The 16,794-nt window shown below is 40.0% G+C and overlaps 1 protein-coding gene across 16 annotated transcripts in view; it reads left to right on the plus strand.

The window, feature by feature from the left end:
* The window catches only part of Rim (Rab3 interacting molecule), a 64,933-nt gene that overhangs the window by 25,130 nt on the left and 23,009 nt on the right, over nt 1–16,794 (plus strand). For 9 of the 16 annotated variants that reach the window (XR_011731707.1, XR_011731708.1, XR_011731710.1 and 6 more), the window contains exons 6-13: nt 3,922–4,141; nt 5,369–5,561; nt 9,743–9,950; nt 11,201–11,458; nt 12,306–12,329; nt 13,468–13,732; nt 14,034–14,285; nt 14,593–14,766. Coding sequence is in view for 4 of the 16 variants with exons in the window: in XM_071776053.1 (XP_071632154.1) it covers nt 3,922–4,141; nt 5,369–5,561; nt 9,743–9,950; nt 11,201–11,458; nt 12,306–12,329; nt 13,468–13,732; nt 14,034–14,285; nt 14,593–14,766 (1,594 nt within the window). In the remaining 12 variants the exon portion in view is untranslated. Of the gene's footprint in view, nt 1–1,927; nt 2,011–3,921; nt 4,142–5,368; nt 5,562–9,742; nt 9,951–11,200; nt 11,459–12,305; nt 12,330–13,467; nt 13,733–14,033; nt 14,286–14,592; nt 14,767–16,794 lie in introns of all 16 variants that reach the window. The other 7 variants (XR_011731711.1, XR_011731709.1, XR_011731713.1 and 4 more) reach the window with 7 other exon arrangements.

The following is a 16,794-nucleotide window of genomic DNA, read 5'->3' on the forward strand; positions in this document are numbered from 1 at the left end:
CCGCACGATCGATCCGGACAGCGATAATCCACTTCTCGTCTAGTCTCTAAGTAATCTCTTCTCCACCGTTCATATTCTCACGTTTCTCAGCGTCGGAATCAACGCTAATGAAGATTTCTAGTCCGTTTTCAGCAGTCGCGCACCTGCGGCGCGCGAAAAACCACACAAACCCAGACCCAGAATAATTCTGACACCTGCTGATAGCGCGACTCGATGCGACAGTAATCGCACGCTTAAACGCCGTAATATCTAAAAAGTCTCGCTCTCTCGCCGTTATCGATCACGGCTCACCGGCGAGATAGCGAGCGGAGGTAGGTGTACTCGGCATTTCGAGTTTACCCAATTTCGTTATCTCGGTAATGAGTCTTCGTCGGCGCGGTTTTTACCCGTGCTCCTCGCGCGGTCGAACTTCCGCAGCTCAGCGAAATTTTTTTCACGAGAAATAGGAACGCAAACGAGATATCGCCGCCGCCACCGCCGCCGCTGCCGACGATGACTACGACGGCGGTGCGAAAGTGGGCGTAAGGCGGCGCCAGGAATGGGGTGGTAAAATCTTGGGGTGATTTATACGCGGTGAGTCGGTGTCATCTAACTTTTAAATTAAGATTCTCTGCACTTTTCTCCGACGCGTGACTCCGCGGTCCCTCTTTCCGTTCGCCGCAACGACATCTGCTACTGTTACCGCGCCCTGGCGCGCGCACTTCTTCTATTTATTACCCGTGCCTGTATCTCGTCGGGCGGAAAATGCCACCACGCTCCTCGCGTCGCCAGGTACCTGCGGATGCGTGACTATTCCGCCTACTTTAAACGCGCGCTTAAACGCCCATCGACAGTCGCCCTGAGGCTCCTCATTTTGCGTTCGCGTACCGAGAACGGCGCGGACGACGTCTTTTATGCAGGTCGTTACTTTGCGACGAGGCGCGGATACGCGACGTAAAGGTCCTCTCCTTTCACTCTGCCTCATTGGTGTGCTCTTACTTCGCGGTCTCGGTTACGATTTACGTTAGCGTGCGTGTGGAAGTTAAATTCATTGTTTCTGGGACACCGAGCGTGAAATTTTCGTAACCAGACGGGTTTCATTGTTACGCACGCGCTTTCGGTCATCAATGGAGCAGCTCTCCCGCTTTTATCGTCTCTCGTTATGTCGTAATGCTGAGAGATCGCATTGACACACGGATATCAAATGCGCACTGCCGCGTGGAACACGGATATGTAGGTGTCGTTGAATGATATAAGGATGCTCTCTTGTGGCGATCGTATTACCAATTTGTTAGTTTTACGAACCGCGAATCTCTACTTTTTTTTATCGCACTCGTCGCCTACGTACTGACAATATACATGTACAACGAGACTTCTTCTCCCCAATGTCCCTTTTATTCGTTCTTCGATCCAAAAATACTCTTTAACGATTTTTAGTACTTAATCATGACAAAATTAATGATGCATTTCTTTCAGCGAGAGAATTATCTGCGAATAACGACTTGCACAACACATCGTCCGAGGTCAAAGAATTATTCGCATCTCGTGATGTTCTCGTAGCATGGTTGTAAAATAATACCGTTCGCGGTAAATTCAGAATCGTTGAATTGAGTGAATAATATGCTTTCGCATTTTTATTTTGTGCGATCTTTTTCCCATTCACAGATGTTCAACCGCTCGTTGTACCTTCGTGTCTATCATTCAGTCTTTCTACTTGCGTTTGCGTCTTGTGTTTTAAACACACCGAGCACGAAATCTTGCACAGATAATCCCAAATTTTCGATATATCGCATCGGTGTTTTTATATACATATATAAAATACACCAGCTCATTTCTGATTCTGATCATTCTGTAGATGAACCGCAGCGGCCAAGCATATCATTTCGATGATTAGCAGTAAGTCAAACAGTATGTTGCAATGTGTAGTTAAAGGGAGATCGGCTTTTAGGGCAAAAGCCGCTGCCACTAGGGATGACTTCCAGGGGTACGCGGGAGAAGGCGGCAGACAGAATGAATCGGCAATTCCCCGCGGTACTTAATAATTTTATTACATAAAAATACCAAGCAAATCAACTTTCGCTATATATTAATCGCTACACATATATCTAATTGTATGTATACTTACATATACATATATATAATATGTATATCTGTGCGTATGCGTGTGCATGTGTGTGTACGTATATCTGCCGACCGGTCGTGCGTATCGAGCATAGGGATCGAAAACTGTTTCTCTTTCTGGTTTATCTAACTCTCGTGGCTCGATTACGCGCGTATACGTTTTATGTTACTTTTTTGTACGCATTTTTTTTTGTGCTCTTCGCGCGGGGTTTGATAACTCTTTTAAAATTCTGTCTCGCTAATCCAATTTCAGGATGAAACTTCATTGGGAACATACCGTCCATACTTAATTGTGTTTAGGTTTCTTTTATATTGTCTTGCACTTTGCGAAGAAAATTATCTTTCCGCGCCCTCAGGGACACATTCACGTTAGCGTTGCCATGAGAAAAACGCGGGGATACGCATAGTGAAAAAAAATAGTAAGTTTTTTTTTTCTACGAGAGAGAAGCCCGTGACTAGCACGTCGCGTGATGCGACCGATCGGCAGAAAATTGTAATAGACTTTATTTGTTCTACTTTGGACGGCTATGAATCGTGCACAGGTATATTTTTATCTACACTTCACTCAAGAATATATACGCGTACACACATACAATTCCCACAAATATCTCCACGTCTCGAGATTTTCCATTCGCTCGCATATACGCATTATCTGGATATCCGCATAAACCCGTAGATACTTACTTTCCACTTAATCGGAATGATGACGCTGCAGCAAAATTACGTTTTTAAGATTGGGATTGGGATTGTGTTTCATGTGTCTTATTTTATTTTATTTTTCTGTATTAAGTTTTTAAACAGTGCTACCTTTGGCATCCGTACGATAAGCGTTTAGACTTTCTTCAAAGTTCAAGAGAGTTTAACTTCCGGGGAAAATAAAGATAATGTTATTTTGGAAATATCGAGACTGTTTTCTCCAGATATTAATGATGTAATTGATATTACAAATGTATCGATTTGATATTTGAATACGATTTTACGGAGGTCAAATTTGTATCTTTCGTCTATATGATAATTTTTCATGTGTTTTGTGTCTCGCCCAATTTTTTTGTGTAAACGGATAATAGTCTGTTATGTCTACCATTATAATCTTGCTGTCCTAAGAAATATAATAGAAAGCGTCTCAATGCAGAACTTTAGATGGACATCTCGCCAAGAGGAGACTGTAATTATCGTTATGCACGTACGCGCACACGTACACACACAACCACACGATCCCTGCACAAATTTACGCATATAGTCGTACTTTTTTTGCGTCTCTCGCCAATCGTGTGCCAATCGTAGGCAGATTCAGACGTACGGTTCTACTTAAACGCTTCTCAGACGTCGTCTATAGCACATTTATCGCGGGCAAGCTTGCACCGCTGCCTTATCTCGTTTCCGTTAGGGTATATCGCCACACACAAAACGCACACACAGAGCTGACACGCGAGTTAAAGAGGGAGAAACATATCGGGCAGGGCGGGGAATGCGAGGCATCGCAGGAAGGTGCACTCGACTCGAGATAACGACAGGCTAATCCTCGAAACACGATAATGCTTTCGTTTTCGGTGCGTAGATTAACGCGATCGCCGAAAAACGAGAAGCCGTGTAAGATTGGAGCAGGACGCGTGCGCAGAGAGAAGATCTCGAAGGAAGACCGCGAAAGGATACGCTCTTTTCTCTCTAGAGAGGCGCGGGAGAGAGAATCGGCATAGCTAGAATTAAGAGTTTGCGATGCGATAAAAAAAAAAAAAGAAAATCCGCGCACGCGCTCGAAGAGGGGAGAAAAGGGGAAAGGAAGGAGAAAGAAAAACACGAAACGTTTTGGATCTACTGTAGGGAAGGGGTACTACCACCACGCGGGAGGTCCGAAATCGATGTCCAGTGGTGGGCGTAGGCACAACGGATCCCACAATGGGCACCACGGGTCGGACGCGGGCATGACGGCCGTGGAGCATAACGGCCACCATCCACCGCGAGAGCCGCGAAAAGAAGAGAGCACTCTCGTCAGACGGAGCTTCCGAAGATGCGGCGACGAGTGGCGCGCCGACAGTAGGAGGTGCGTTTCAAAGGAGGCTGACGATCGTGTGCGCCGCTTTTTTCTCTCTCACTTTCGCGCCGATTTTACGCGATAAAACGCGTTAACCGGTAACGCGAATAAAAACGAAAAACATTCGTTCGAGAGTCTCATCGCGGAGATCCCCTATCGCAAAAGTTCGAGACGGTGATTTCTTTTTCGCTGCAACACGAAAAGAATATTCGTTATAATTATCATTACACATTTGCAACACGCTTTAAGGATACACGAAAGTGATAATCAATTATTATCCCTCACTTTTTTCGTATTACATTTAAAAAAATTAACATTGAGGTTGAATTAAATACGATACTTGTATCATCAAAACTCTGATGCAACCCCGTGCATTTTATTTCAGAAGTTTTTAATGAACACAAATTGAATGATGAACTTTTATGATTGGGGATTTCCATTATTACACTTTACACAAAATCGTATTAATTGAAATATATGTATCAGAAACAAAAGACACACTCGGACACCTTTAAACTATAATAAGTCAAGTGGGACACACATATTCGACGCTTCGGTTTAAACAAGAAACGGAAGTGATAACGTAAGAGAAGTTGCATCATTGGACGAAGATATTTATTTATTTTGTTACATATCTTGTAAAAAAAACATCAATCTCTACCGTGCGTACTGTAATTAAAAGTACGACAAATTGAAAAATAGCTTGTCTTTTGATGGAATATCTTTTATAATTTATATAATCAAAATTTTGCCGGAGAGCACACTATTCTAATTTATCGTACTATAACTCTCTTTTTTAAATTAAATACCAGATTATTTAAAACACGTTTGCATTTTTACGATATGGGAAATGACCAAATCTGGCCGAGTTTATATCCAAGTTTTCAATATTGTTTTGATTGAAGTATAAAAAAATGTTGAGAGCAAGTTCTTGACCAACGGTCCGAAAAACATTAAACGACGAGCGATCGTTTGGATGCGAAGTATATGTCGATATCACATATGCGGGCCGTCCCGTTGTCGATCGTGGCGGATCACACTTCGAGCTTGATCACTCGGCCGGACAAAATCGCGAAATCGGAATTGCGGCGGTGTGATACGACAAGACAGACAGACAGACAGACACGCATACACACACGCATACACACACACACACACACACACACACACACACACACACACACACAGAGGCACCAACCACCTATCGTCCTCGTGTGTATGTGGCGTGTCCATCAGGTTCACGGAGAGAAGGGGGAAAAAGACAGTGCGTTTTGACGGTGGGACCAATGTCGGCGGCCCTCAGGAGGAGGAATGGTCTTGGGAGGCCGATCGGCAGGGTAGCCAAGACAGCGCGACCAAAGACTCCGGGATAGACACTTCTAGCACCTTCACGAGCAGTGAAGACAGCAACAGGGGCGATCTGCCCAAGGTACGGGGCCAGGTTACGAGCGAGTAACGTCAACCGGCTCGAAAAAGCAAGCAAGCAAAAAAAAAAGAAAATAAAACTGCTAGAGAACGCTTCTCGAGTTGTAGCGACTTGTAGATCGGAGTCGATCTGTTGATCGGTGATGTAGAAGGCGGAGTCCCACACACGCGCGCGCGAGGATAGACAAGAACAATACGCCGGTGGATCGAGTAAAAGGGGTTTTTTTCAGCAGCGCTTTTTGTTGCACGATTGCGACCGATCGGGAACATAGATAAATCATTTCGGCAATGATCACTCTCTTCCGCGCGCGATCTACTCCAAGCGCCAATCGCGGCGGATCCAAAATGGAATACGTCGTCCAAAGTGGAATTACGGTTGTTTTCTTTCTCGCTCCATAGCTTCGATAGCGTAGCGAAGAGATGCATTGGACGAGGTGGCTTGCTAATTGATGTAATTAGCGTGCAGCACTTGTAATTAGTTACTTTCGGATTACAATGTGTACCGTGTGCCAGGAGAGCCGAAGTTTCAGGGAGTGGAGAATTACGCAATTGATCGCGCTGAGACCACTGATACCGATCGATGTGCGAATTGAGAGAAAGATATATATGTGTATATATATACATATATATATTACACACGCCGTAATTACGAAATTATGCTTGAACGTTTAATTTTTTTTCTTTCTATGCTGACAGGAGAGAGAACCTCTTTTGCTCGATTAACCCTAAACTTCGTGCTTAAAGGCTTGTGTGCTTGTGTTTGTTTTGATATCGAGGTTTGTTTATGATTTATATCGGTTTTCTTTTGTACAACTTTACTGCGTTGATACAAAATTCAAGCTTCCGAAGCTGAAATCACGGAATATCGTTCACTTTCGACTTTCAAATTGATTCAGATTATCGATAATATTAACGTCATTGAGCATTTGTAGCAAAAATTGATCAGTAAATAAAAAAATAAAATTTTTTAGTTATTGCCGTCTACGATATTCCGCGAATTCAGAAGTTTTAAGTAGAAAATCGTCTTCTCTGTACAATTCTCTTGCGTCAGACTTCTTTCGATTCCATTCCGTCGTGCCTCTTTTGCCTAAAATCTACCGTAATTTTCCTCGAGTTTCGCAATGACACAGATTTAATAGCGACGAAGAAGATTTATGTAGTTTTAAATAACGAATATAATTTCTGACATTCATTTCTCTTTTACGCCACTTCCAAGTTAAAGTACGATCGTCCAATTAAGTTTTCGTAAGTTACATTGTATAACGTAAAACGTACAAGAAGGTGCAGGTAATTGATTCAGTATTCGGCGTGTAAACTCTTCTGGAAATATCTAGAGAGAGAGAAAATGGCATTTGGTATTACCTTATAAAATCCTTCTTGTTATTTTTATTCGCCAGTTTAATATAAAGATGTGTCTGCGTTTGTGTGTGTGTGTGTTTGTGATTGCTATTTTGTGGAAATAGGACATTCTTTTGTATAAACGAATCAATAGACTCCGCGGATAACAAAAGTGGATAATAAGTAGTAATCACGATTTGATTATGGATTATTGCATACTTCTTTCTGTTAAAATAATATAGGATAATTCCATTGATATCTAAAACGAAGTCAAATTATATAGTCGATTACGAATACTTCAATGGAAATGAAGATGATTCGATTTGATATCTATTTTAGTCGGGATTAGCAAAAATTTATAACACTGATCGATACTTTCAAACCCTCCAAACGTTATAACAATATAAAACTTGATTTCTTCGCCATTATGGACAAATAAATAAAGATTTATACCATTTTAAAAGTAAATTATTCGTGAAAACGTTAAGAAAATTACACTAATCATACGTTATCCGGAAAATAGATTTTACGACCGCGATTCCGACAGATGTCGATTTGAGCATTTTCGTAAAGTTTATGTTTGAATGGGCGAAATATTGCGTGCACGGCTCATCGTTCGATATACGAAGGAGATAGGCTGCGGGGGTCGCGGTCCAATTATACGAAGCAAATAACCAAGATTAAATTCCCCGAGTAAACGGTCGGCAATCGGGTAATTTATCTGGCAACGACTTACGTATCTCTTGAAGCAACTCGATCGGGATCAATCTTTTTCACTCCTGTTTTCAAACAAGTCACGTAACTCGAGGCTTGCTTCTATTTTCTCGGGGGCAAAAGTGGAAACTGATTGCGATGCATGAAGGCAAAAACGAGGAAACTAAATACCATCGAGCGCGATTGATTTCTACTGACTTCGCCGAACAAATCGAAGGAGGAAGGTACGGGACTTGGCGATGCGGGAATTGATTCGCACGATTGCGTCCGATCGATAATCGTGTCGCGTCCCGGCAGGCGCACCTCTTATCCGGTAAAAGTGCATCGCGATGTTGCCCCTTTGTCAACTGTGTATTTTAGTCATTTTAGAAAATTTTACGTGATTTTTTTTCGCGAGGCAAACTACTGGTCCAAAACGATTCAATTAAAGGACTGGCGAAGTTGCCAGTTCTCGGAAGGAAAAGCGTATCTGTTTCATAATTAATCAAATTGGATCGCGGCCAAAGAGGGTATCGCAACTGACGAGGCTTGACGACCTCGTTAGTTGTCGTCGATCAGTTCTGAGCAAAGGATTTTTTAATATCTCTTCAATTATTACGATTCTGTAACGGTTAGCTGTTGTACAAATGAAAGAGATTCGTACTATTGTTTAATCGCGAGTGAGGAATATCATAATTGCCGTCTGGCGTTCAATCCTGCCAGCTCGGCGATTCGAATATATCTGAGACAGGAAATTCGGACTTTCAACATGATTAAAAGCATCGTTATTATAACGACTAAAATTACTCTAAATATTTCACTGGCGTAAAAGTAGAAATGGATTATAAAAACATGTAATTGAATTTATAGACATTTGTAGGCTTTTGAGAATATATGATCGATCGTGTAGACTGATGACTCTTTCTAATTTTCCAGCAATGTCCAAGCAGGATTAGTGCTGGTATTAAATCCTCTACAGTGTAAAGACGTGAACCGTAATAATTTTACAGATAGACATTTGAATTAAAATTCTGTTTTACAAGACTTTCCGTTGAGCTTTCTGTGAATCGTGCATTAGATGTTGAGAAGCTCAACATTCGATAGGACTGAAGCCAAAAAAAGAGGCGACCCCTCTCCTTAAAGTAGATCCATCTGATGAATCGTGTCGTTCTCAGATAAAGATAAAGATACATCACGCTCAGGATTTTTAGGCAATATATTACGCATATTGACGACCACGCAGTGTTATTTGCATGTCTGCAATACATGTATATATATTATTTTTATTTGAAATTGCCGAGGGCCTTTGGATATTAAAAATTTGACGGGTGCGAGATGCATGCAGTACAGAATGCCTTACGTATTATAATATTTGCTAGTCACGCATGTAGCGCATGAAACACCACTATTCGCTTTTATACGTACTACAACCGCGCTCGTTGCTTGTTGCTCTGTAAATTTTCCGACATGCCTAGATCGCCGAAAACCACGAAGACAGCCTTGGGAGGATACCGAAAGGCTTCGTGAAAGATGAACCATGGTCTTTTATTTGTTGAAAACATCTTATTTTTCAGAACAATTAGAGCTGTTCCATTTTCTAATTAATTATACATTGCTCTTCGCTCTTTTTATATCGATACAACTTGCCTATGCGTATCCTTTCAAATCTTATGCTAATTTAAAAACTATACATTTGTATCTTATAACATTTTTTACGCTCAAGTAGTTCGCGCAAGAGAAATGTGTTGCTGCAAGATGCAAGGCATTTCTCAGTAGTACATATTTGTTAACTGATGTGTGTTGCAATTGTTTTCTATTAGTTTTGTTTTAATTGATAAATATGGATCAATAATGGAAGTACGTCAGAATAATGGAAATCAACAAAATTATATGAGTTTTATATAAACGAGTCTTCTATAAGAACGACTTTTGACTAATTACTTTCATAACAGACAAATTGTATATTTTATAATTACGTTAAGTCATACTGGTTATTAACTAATGTCGCATAAAATGTCTCTTAGTTTTTTCTTCCTATGTAAGCGTGTTTGGATGAAAGATTCAGAATTCGGACGTACATTCCGTATTGTTAATGGTTTATAAAGGCATGTGACACCTATTATCAGTAAAAGAAATACTGTCCGCGCTCCGTAGCATCCATTATCCTGGCAAGTGAGCGAGGACGGTCAGAAGATTATCGGCCACATGGTTTTGCGAAAATCGGCCGGCTCCGGAAGCTGTAGTAGTATACTCGGACTAAAAGTTGTCGGTGGCAAACTATTGGAAGATGGTTCCATGGGCGCTTTGATCGAGAAGGTGAAAAAGGGTAGCACGGCGGACATAGAAGGTCAACTTAGACCTGGTAAGGAGATTACAAAGTTTGGATCAAGCAATTCGCAAAATGTTCAAATCGTCCAAGTCGCGAGCACCTAATTACGACGCGTTTATTAAAAACAAAATGTAAAACGTGAAATTTACGTAATGAACGTCATGATAAACGTTACGAGATACACTTTACATTACAAAACATTCTTGCCGCTATGCTCCAGAGAAATCGTAATCGGAAATTAATCATTGGTTTTGAATCAATCAATATATTTGGTTGTTGCAAATAAAAAATGTAGGTTTTTTAATTTTTTATTTGAAACGTTTATATTACAAAATATATATATTTTTTATTAAAATAGTCTTCATTTACTCCAATGCACTTCTTCCAACGCGATACAAGTCCTTCAATGCCTTTCTGATAGAAATCTGGAGAACGAGAGGCAATGAATTCTCCGAAAACAGTTTTTACATCATCATCTCTTTCAAATAATTTTCCTTTAAAAAAGCCGTTTAGATGCTGGAAAAAATGATAATCTGTGAGTAACAGGTTAGGAGAATAAGGAGGATGCGGGAGAACTTTATACTTCAATTTTGTTATTTTTTTTACAGTTTGTTTTGCACTATGTGGCCGAGCATTGTCGTGAAGCAATAACACATTGCTTCTATTAAGCATCCTTTTTAGTCTCCTGATCTGTTACTAACAGATTATTATTTTTTGAAGGAAAAATTGTTTGAAAGAGACGGCGATGTAAAAACTGCTTTCGGAGAATTCAATGGCTCTCGTTCTCTAGATTTCTATCAGAAAGACATTGAAGGACTTGTATCTCGTTAGAAAAAGTACATTGAAGTATTGATTAAGAAAGTATGTATTAAATTTGTAATATAAACGTTTCAAATAAAAAATTGTCCTTTTATTTGCAACAATCTAATATCGATCGTTATCACATTGACTTAATTAATAAAATTACAAGAAAACTTAAAGGTTTATTATTGATTTATTGAGAATTGGGAAAGGTAAATTATATGCCGTCATTTGTATATTTGACCGCGACATATATATGTGGCGGTCAGCATTCTTAATCGTGTATATTAATGAAAGATCTGTGCCTCGATCGTTTCACGAACATTTCGTCGTAGTAATCCGTGCTTTCAGCTTTGACGCCTTGAAAGCGCACGGCTTGTCGACAATGCTCGCAACAATCGCGAGCAAGCCGTTCCCGCTCCCACGACCGTGCATAAGAACCGAATCGGACGACGCTCGACGATCTCCTGCGGCTGTTTCAGGTGACGAGGTAATCGCGTGGAATGGGAGGTTCCTTCAAGGCAAGAGCTTCCGGGAGGTTTACGACATCATCGCCGAGTCGAGGCTGGAGCCGCAGATTGAGCTCGTAGTTGAAAGAAAGATGTCGTCGATAACAACGGGGATGGCGCCTGCAGGACCGGGCCCATCGACACCCATGGCATCTAGAAGAATTGCTGCTCAGAGCCAATGGAGACAGAAACACGAGACCATCTCTGGGCCTCCGACGCCTCACCACAAAGGTGACTATGCACACAGCACGTTCCGTTTCCAGTCGTCTTCCGACTTGATTTCGCTTCTGTGTATCACAAATGTCGTGATCTAGATTATTTTATCACCGACTCGTTCCGTTCAAACTCGGAATATACATATCTTTTTTTTTTTTACAACTCTGAATATACTTACCATCGATTTCATACAATATGGTAGTCGTGCATGGGCTTATAGTGCCGTTATCTTACAATTAATCAATATCATGGACGCTACAAGAAATAAATCTTATGTATATATGAATGGTGATTATACAATTAAAAGGGATGATGAGATAGATCATTATAGGTAGATCGGCATTTATTCTTCTCAGGATGTCAGTTTGGATGTAGTACCAAAGAGTTAGAAAAGAGTGTGTTAGAAAGATGCGTTGTTTTAAGCTGAATGCGATTATTAGAGAATCAGAAGTATTTCATCTGAAATGCATTTACATCCTTTTATTTGGGTGAAGAAAAAGTTAACATAGTTTATTTTATTTAATCCGTAAATCTTTTGTGACACCGTTTTAGGTGAAATTTATAGGGAAGATAATGGATAAGAAAAGCACAAGTTTCAAGCAGTTTCAAGCACAATACGATACCGAAAAAAATAGCACGCATAGTAATATCTATGATATATTTCAATAATTTTAAAAGACGGAAAAGTTGAAATTTATTATTCCGACTGATGAAATATTAAATCCCATTAAACGTGAAACGACGTATTGCGCTTCTCTAACATTATTATACTATTCTACTAACACCCGCATAAGTATATACGTATTAAACACATCAGAAGCAACGCTATTGCTATTGATTACATGGTTTTTTCGCATTCCAGGTCTTAAGAAATGTTTACTATGGGGTAGGCCTCTCAGAAAACTTTCTTTAAACCATTTTCTATTGATCAGTGTTTCTTGCCTGTATATCATTAGCCCTTTAATCTCCGTTATCGACGACCGTTTCGTGAGATTTCTCTTTAATCTCAAATCTCAACAAACGGGACCCCAGAGTCGTGATTTCGATGCTACGACAAGACGTATGGCGAAGCAACGAAAATTGATTTACTATTTATTCTGTTTTGAGTATTACCGTCGATGTTTAACGTAGTTGTAGATTGTAGTGCTAATGCACCCCTCCTCCTCCCACTGCTAAAAGAGCACATAGGTATATAGTCTTATGGGAGCAACAACTATATTATATGTATATACACAAGATACAAAGATGCCGATATATATATATATATATATATATATAAATCCCGCATATATTGTGCTTCCTCTCTACTTAATACAAATCACGAGTATCCTCGTGTAATCCTTATGGATAAGTGTAATTTACTGTATTCGCTACTGTCTATTATCTCTACTATATATCGATCTAACATTATTATCATAATAACTCCCCTCATTCCTTTCGTGGCTCGTTGTCACGGATTTCCGTGATTGTGAGAACCCGTGCATGCGGACTTCACTTCTTCGAAAGACGTGGGTGTTTCCAGAACTGTTCAGAAATAGTTTATCGATTTTGCAACATCCCCGGGGGTTCGATGACGCTCTGAGATAGAACTTGGTTTTCGCATCTATAATTTCGCACACTCAAGTATCCGATCGACGCAGAGATCTCTCGAATAGACGTCTAACAGACATCCCGATCTTTCAAACGCTACTTTGAACATCTCGAAGATACATTTTCAATCTTCCTGTCGTTTGAGTATTTATTTAATATATGTATATCGTATATACAAACACGAATGTTAACATATTCACTGTCAACAATGCCAACAATGAATGTGTTAACGGTAATGAAAGCATGAAAGATTGTCCATTCATTGGATCACCCGAATTTCTTCTTCTTCTTCATTTACTTACTGTCGTCTTTTACTTCTATTCGTTATTTTCTTCGTGACGAAACTCGCGTACCTACACTTCTCGTGAATCGCTGCAAGATCGCAGATACGAAAACAAGTTGTATCCTAGTCGAAGCTGCACGATCACTTGCAGAATTGTACGACGCGAGGCGTGAGAAACCCTCGGTTTTAGTGACGTCGCCGGGCTCGCCGGACCTGCACGCCCAAGGACGCGGTCGACACTCCCGACATCCGACCGGAAATGCGAACGTGGGCGGTAGTATCCAGGTGAAGCTGGGCTTCGATCCCGTGGGACTTCAGCTGATCGTCACGATAATTTGCGCCGCGGGGCTCACGCCAAAGAGCAACGGCCAACCTAGAAACCCTTACGCCAAAGTTTTTCTGTTTCCTGACAAAAGGTGAGTGAATTACCGTATTTCACAGTATTTTTGATGATAATATTTTTGATCAATTGAAAATTTCGGAGAAATATGCGCAAGCCTGTAAATGCCTCAATATTTATTTTAATGTAACTCGAATATCATAAAAACGCAACTAAATATGTTTGAAATATATTCTTTGACGTACGTTAATATTACAGTTTTGTTTTGTAATCCTTTAACGGTGACTATTCGGTCTGCGACTCATTTTGTTCTTAATTATCGGCTAATCTTTTGAGTGCTTTGAAAATTTATATATCTTTTTAAATGTCATTTATAGCGAAAAATCGAAACGACGTACGAAGACTGTGGCGAACACGAACGACCCTAGATGGAATCAGATTTTCGTTTATAATGGAGTCAGACGTTCGGAGCTGAGGAAGAGGGCACTGGAGATTACGGTCTGGGACTACGCTAGGTACGAGGCGAATGATTTCCTCGGCGAGGCTGTCCTGGAATTGGCAGTATGTCTCCTGAACGAGGAACCAGAATGGCATTCTCTGACCGCTCACGGAGAACACCGGCACGTCAGGTATGAATCGCACTCGCGGATGCTAGTAGTTCCAATGCTAAAAGCGATCAAATAAATACCTCGCATCGATACGAATCCCTTGCGGAATGTTTGACAATGTTCCCACGTTATATCTCGCTCTGCGTAAAATGACGTAACATTATAATACGGTGACTTATCTCGTGGGTCTTAGAAATCTGCATTTCAAGACAAAGAGGGGCCTATATTCCTTGGCATTTTATGTTTCTAAACAAATAGAAAAAAAATTTAATGTCGCGATAAAATAACGGTCTAACGCTGGAATAATTAACTATTTTTTACTCCTCAGGCACTACCAAGATTCTGATGACATGATAGATTGTCATCTTAGTCCACCGTCGACCACGTCGAGATTAAGTGACTCCGACACTTCGGAGTGCGACATTACGGATTGCGACGTGTCGAGAGAACAAAGAAGAACGGCTGACGGTGCCAGCATAAGCAGTATCGGCAGTTCCTCTAGGTAAGGCCATCTTTTAAAATCTCCGTAGTATATATAAATCTCCCGGTTTAACGAAAGAGAGTATATTGAAACCGCTGGGAAAATCAGCCAACTCAACTAGCTTAAGATATCTGCGTCCAATACCGCATAAATCCGTCATACGCAAATCGAAGCGTTTATGCGAGAATCACGAGGTATCGAATTGATACTTTACACATTATTGAGAACTAAATGCAGCAGTTACCCAAATACGTTACAATCAGCATATTTGATCGGTAGGAACTGCATTACTAATCTGGCAGAGTTACTGCCCCCGACTTAGGATCTAGTTTACAGATCTCGTAACTACCATCGTTATATTGTTGCATAATAGTTATTCTCGTTCTCTGTATTGCGGTCTTTATTACACAAGGAGACGTTATTTTGGCGTACGATACAGGGTATTTTCCCACAAGATTTCCTTCCGTCAGAATGCTTCCATTAGAATCAGACGTTGATTCAATCTATGCGATTAAAGAGAACTTTACATGACTTGAAATGAATGTACAATAAAGGAGTTTTTGTTGATTTTTTTTATTGAACTGTTCTCTCTTTATCGATTATTTGCCGTAAAATTATTGTAAAACTGTTTTTTCTTATAATTTAAAAACATTTTGTATAAAGTTTTGAAAGCGGCTCCGATAAGAGAGATCTGATTTTCTTTCTTTCTTATACGACTAAAATGTAAGCCAAGCGCAGTGGAGAAATAGAGACAAGTAGGAATATATAAAATAAATGATTGCGAACGGAAGTTTAAAAAAAAAAGATAAGACTCGAATGGGAAGGGGTCAATCGAGAGGGGGTAAAAGCCAAGTTATAAAACTGGGCAACAAGCCAATTGACATAGCAGTTGGCTCACGACCGTTGCTAGCTCCGGAAGTCAGCCTTAAAACTCGTATCCATATTAATATTCTAATGATGATGTCCGGTCGTTATTTTTGAGTATAAAGTGATTTTTGTGTTGAAGTTTTCGAGTTTCTACTTATATGCAAAGGAAAGAAACGATAGTGTACGTTAAAAAAAAGATAACTGTCCAAAGTGTTAATTATTGTGATAATGAACCTATTTAGAATCGCGCAAAATCGCTGCTAAGTTAATTGATCTTAGAGAAGAAAGTTAGATATATTTGCAACTGCAATAAATTATACAGTTGCGAAAATGTGAAACCTGTGAAACTTTCCTAATGTGAACGTTTAATCATTAATAATTATAATTAAACGACAACGAAATTTACATAATAAAATTTGTGATATCCGTATTCACAACAATTATAATTCTCATATATTTAGCAAGTAAATTTCACGAAATTGTTCCAATGACGCGTCTTGCTCTCGCTTTAAAGAAAGCTCGCCCATAAATTTTTTCATCGACGATACACGCGGCAAATTGAATCAATGTAGTGGATTCAATGAACACGTAGGCTATCTTCGATAGACTTGGCAGGTAGAGTGGCAGAGATGGGGATAAGCCGAGATATTATCCGGCATCGCTCTGCGCTTCTTTTATATCGCTTCGATCTGCAAAGCGGACGCTTCTATCTCTAAGCGCGCATTAGCCTGGAAAAGCTTTCTCCGAATAATTGAAACATTCCAGCCTGCTCTGAGAGCGGCGGACGTCCTGTACATATTTAAACAACCTTCAATATCGTTTAATGAGATTATTCGAAAGGGTTTCGCCAGTTACATTAACATATCCATCGTCAAACCAAGCCGGCGGTACTGACATAATGGACAATGTGTGCACGTTTTGATAAAATATTTTTATTATAATTCTACGCGAGTATATACACATTATTATATTTATGACGAAGTACGCATAGCTTTTCTGGTCAATCGCGGATACACGTATGAGAATTACAAGAAATAAATGCATAAGTTTTATACTATTTCTCTTCGCGCCTTTGCGATTCCATATTTAAACATTGCTAGAATAAAAAAAAATTACGCGTTTATACACAAAGGTTTAGGGTTGAACACATTCTTTGCAGATTAAATTAATTCATATAAATAC

The sequence above is a fragment of the Temnothorax longispinosus genome, chromosome 4 (assembly GCF_030848805.1).
Source record: "Temnothorax longispinosus isolate EJ_2023e chromosome 4, Tlon_JGU_v1, whole genome shotgun sequence".
In the NCBI taxonomy this organism is placed as follows: domain Eukaryota; kingdom Metazoa; phylum Arthropoda; class Insecta; order Hymenoptera; family Formicidae; genus Temnothorax; species Temnothorax longispinosus.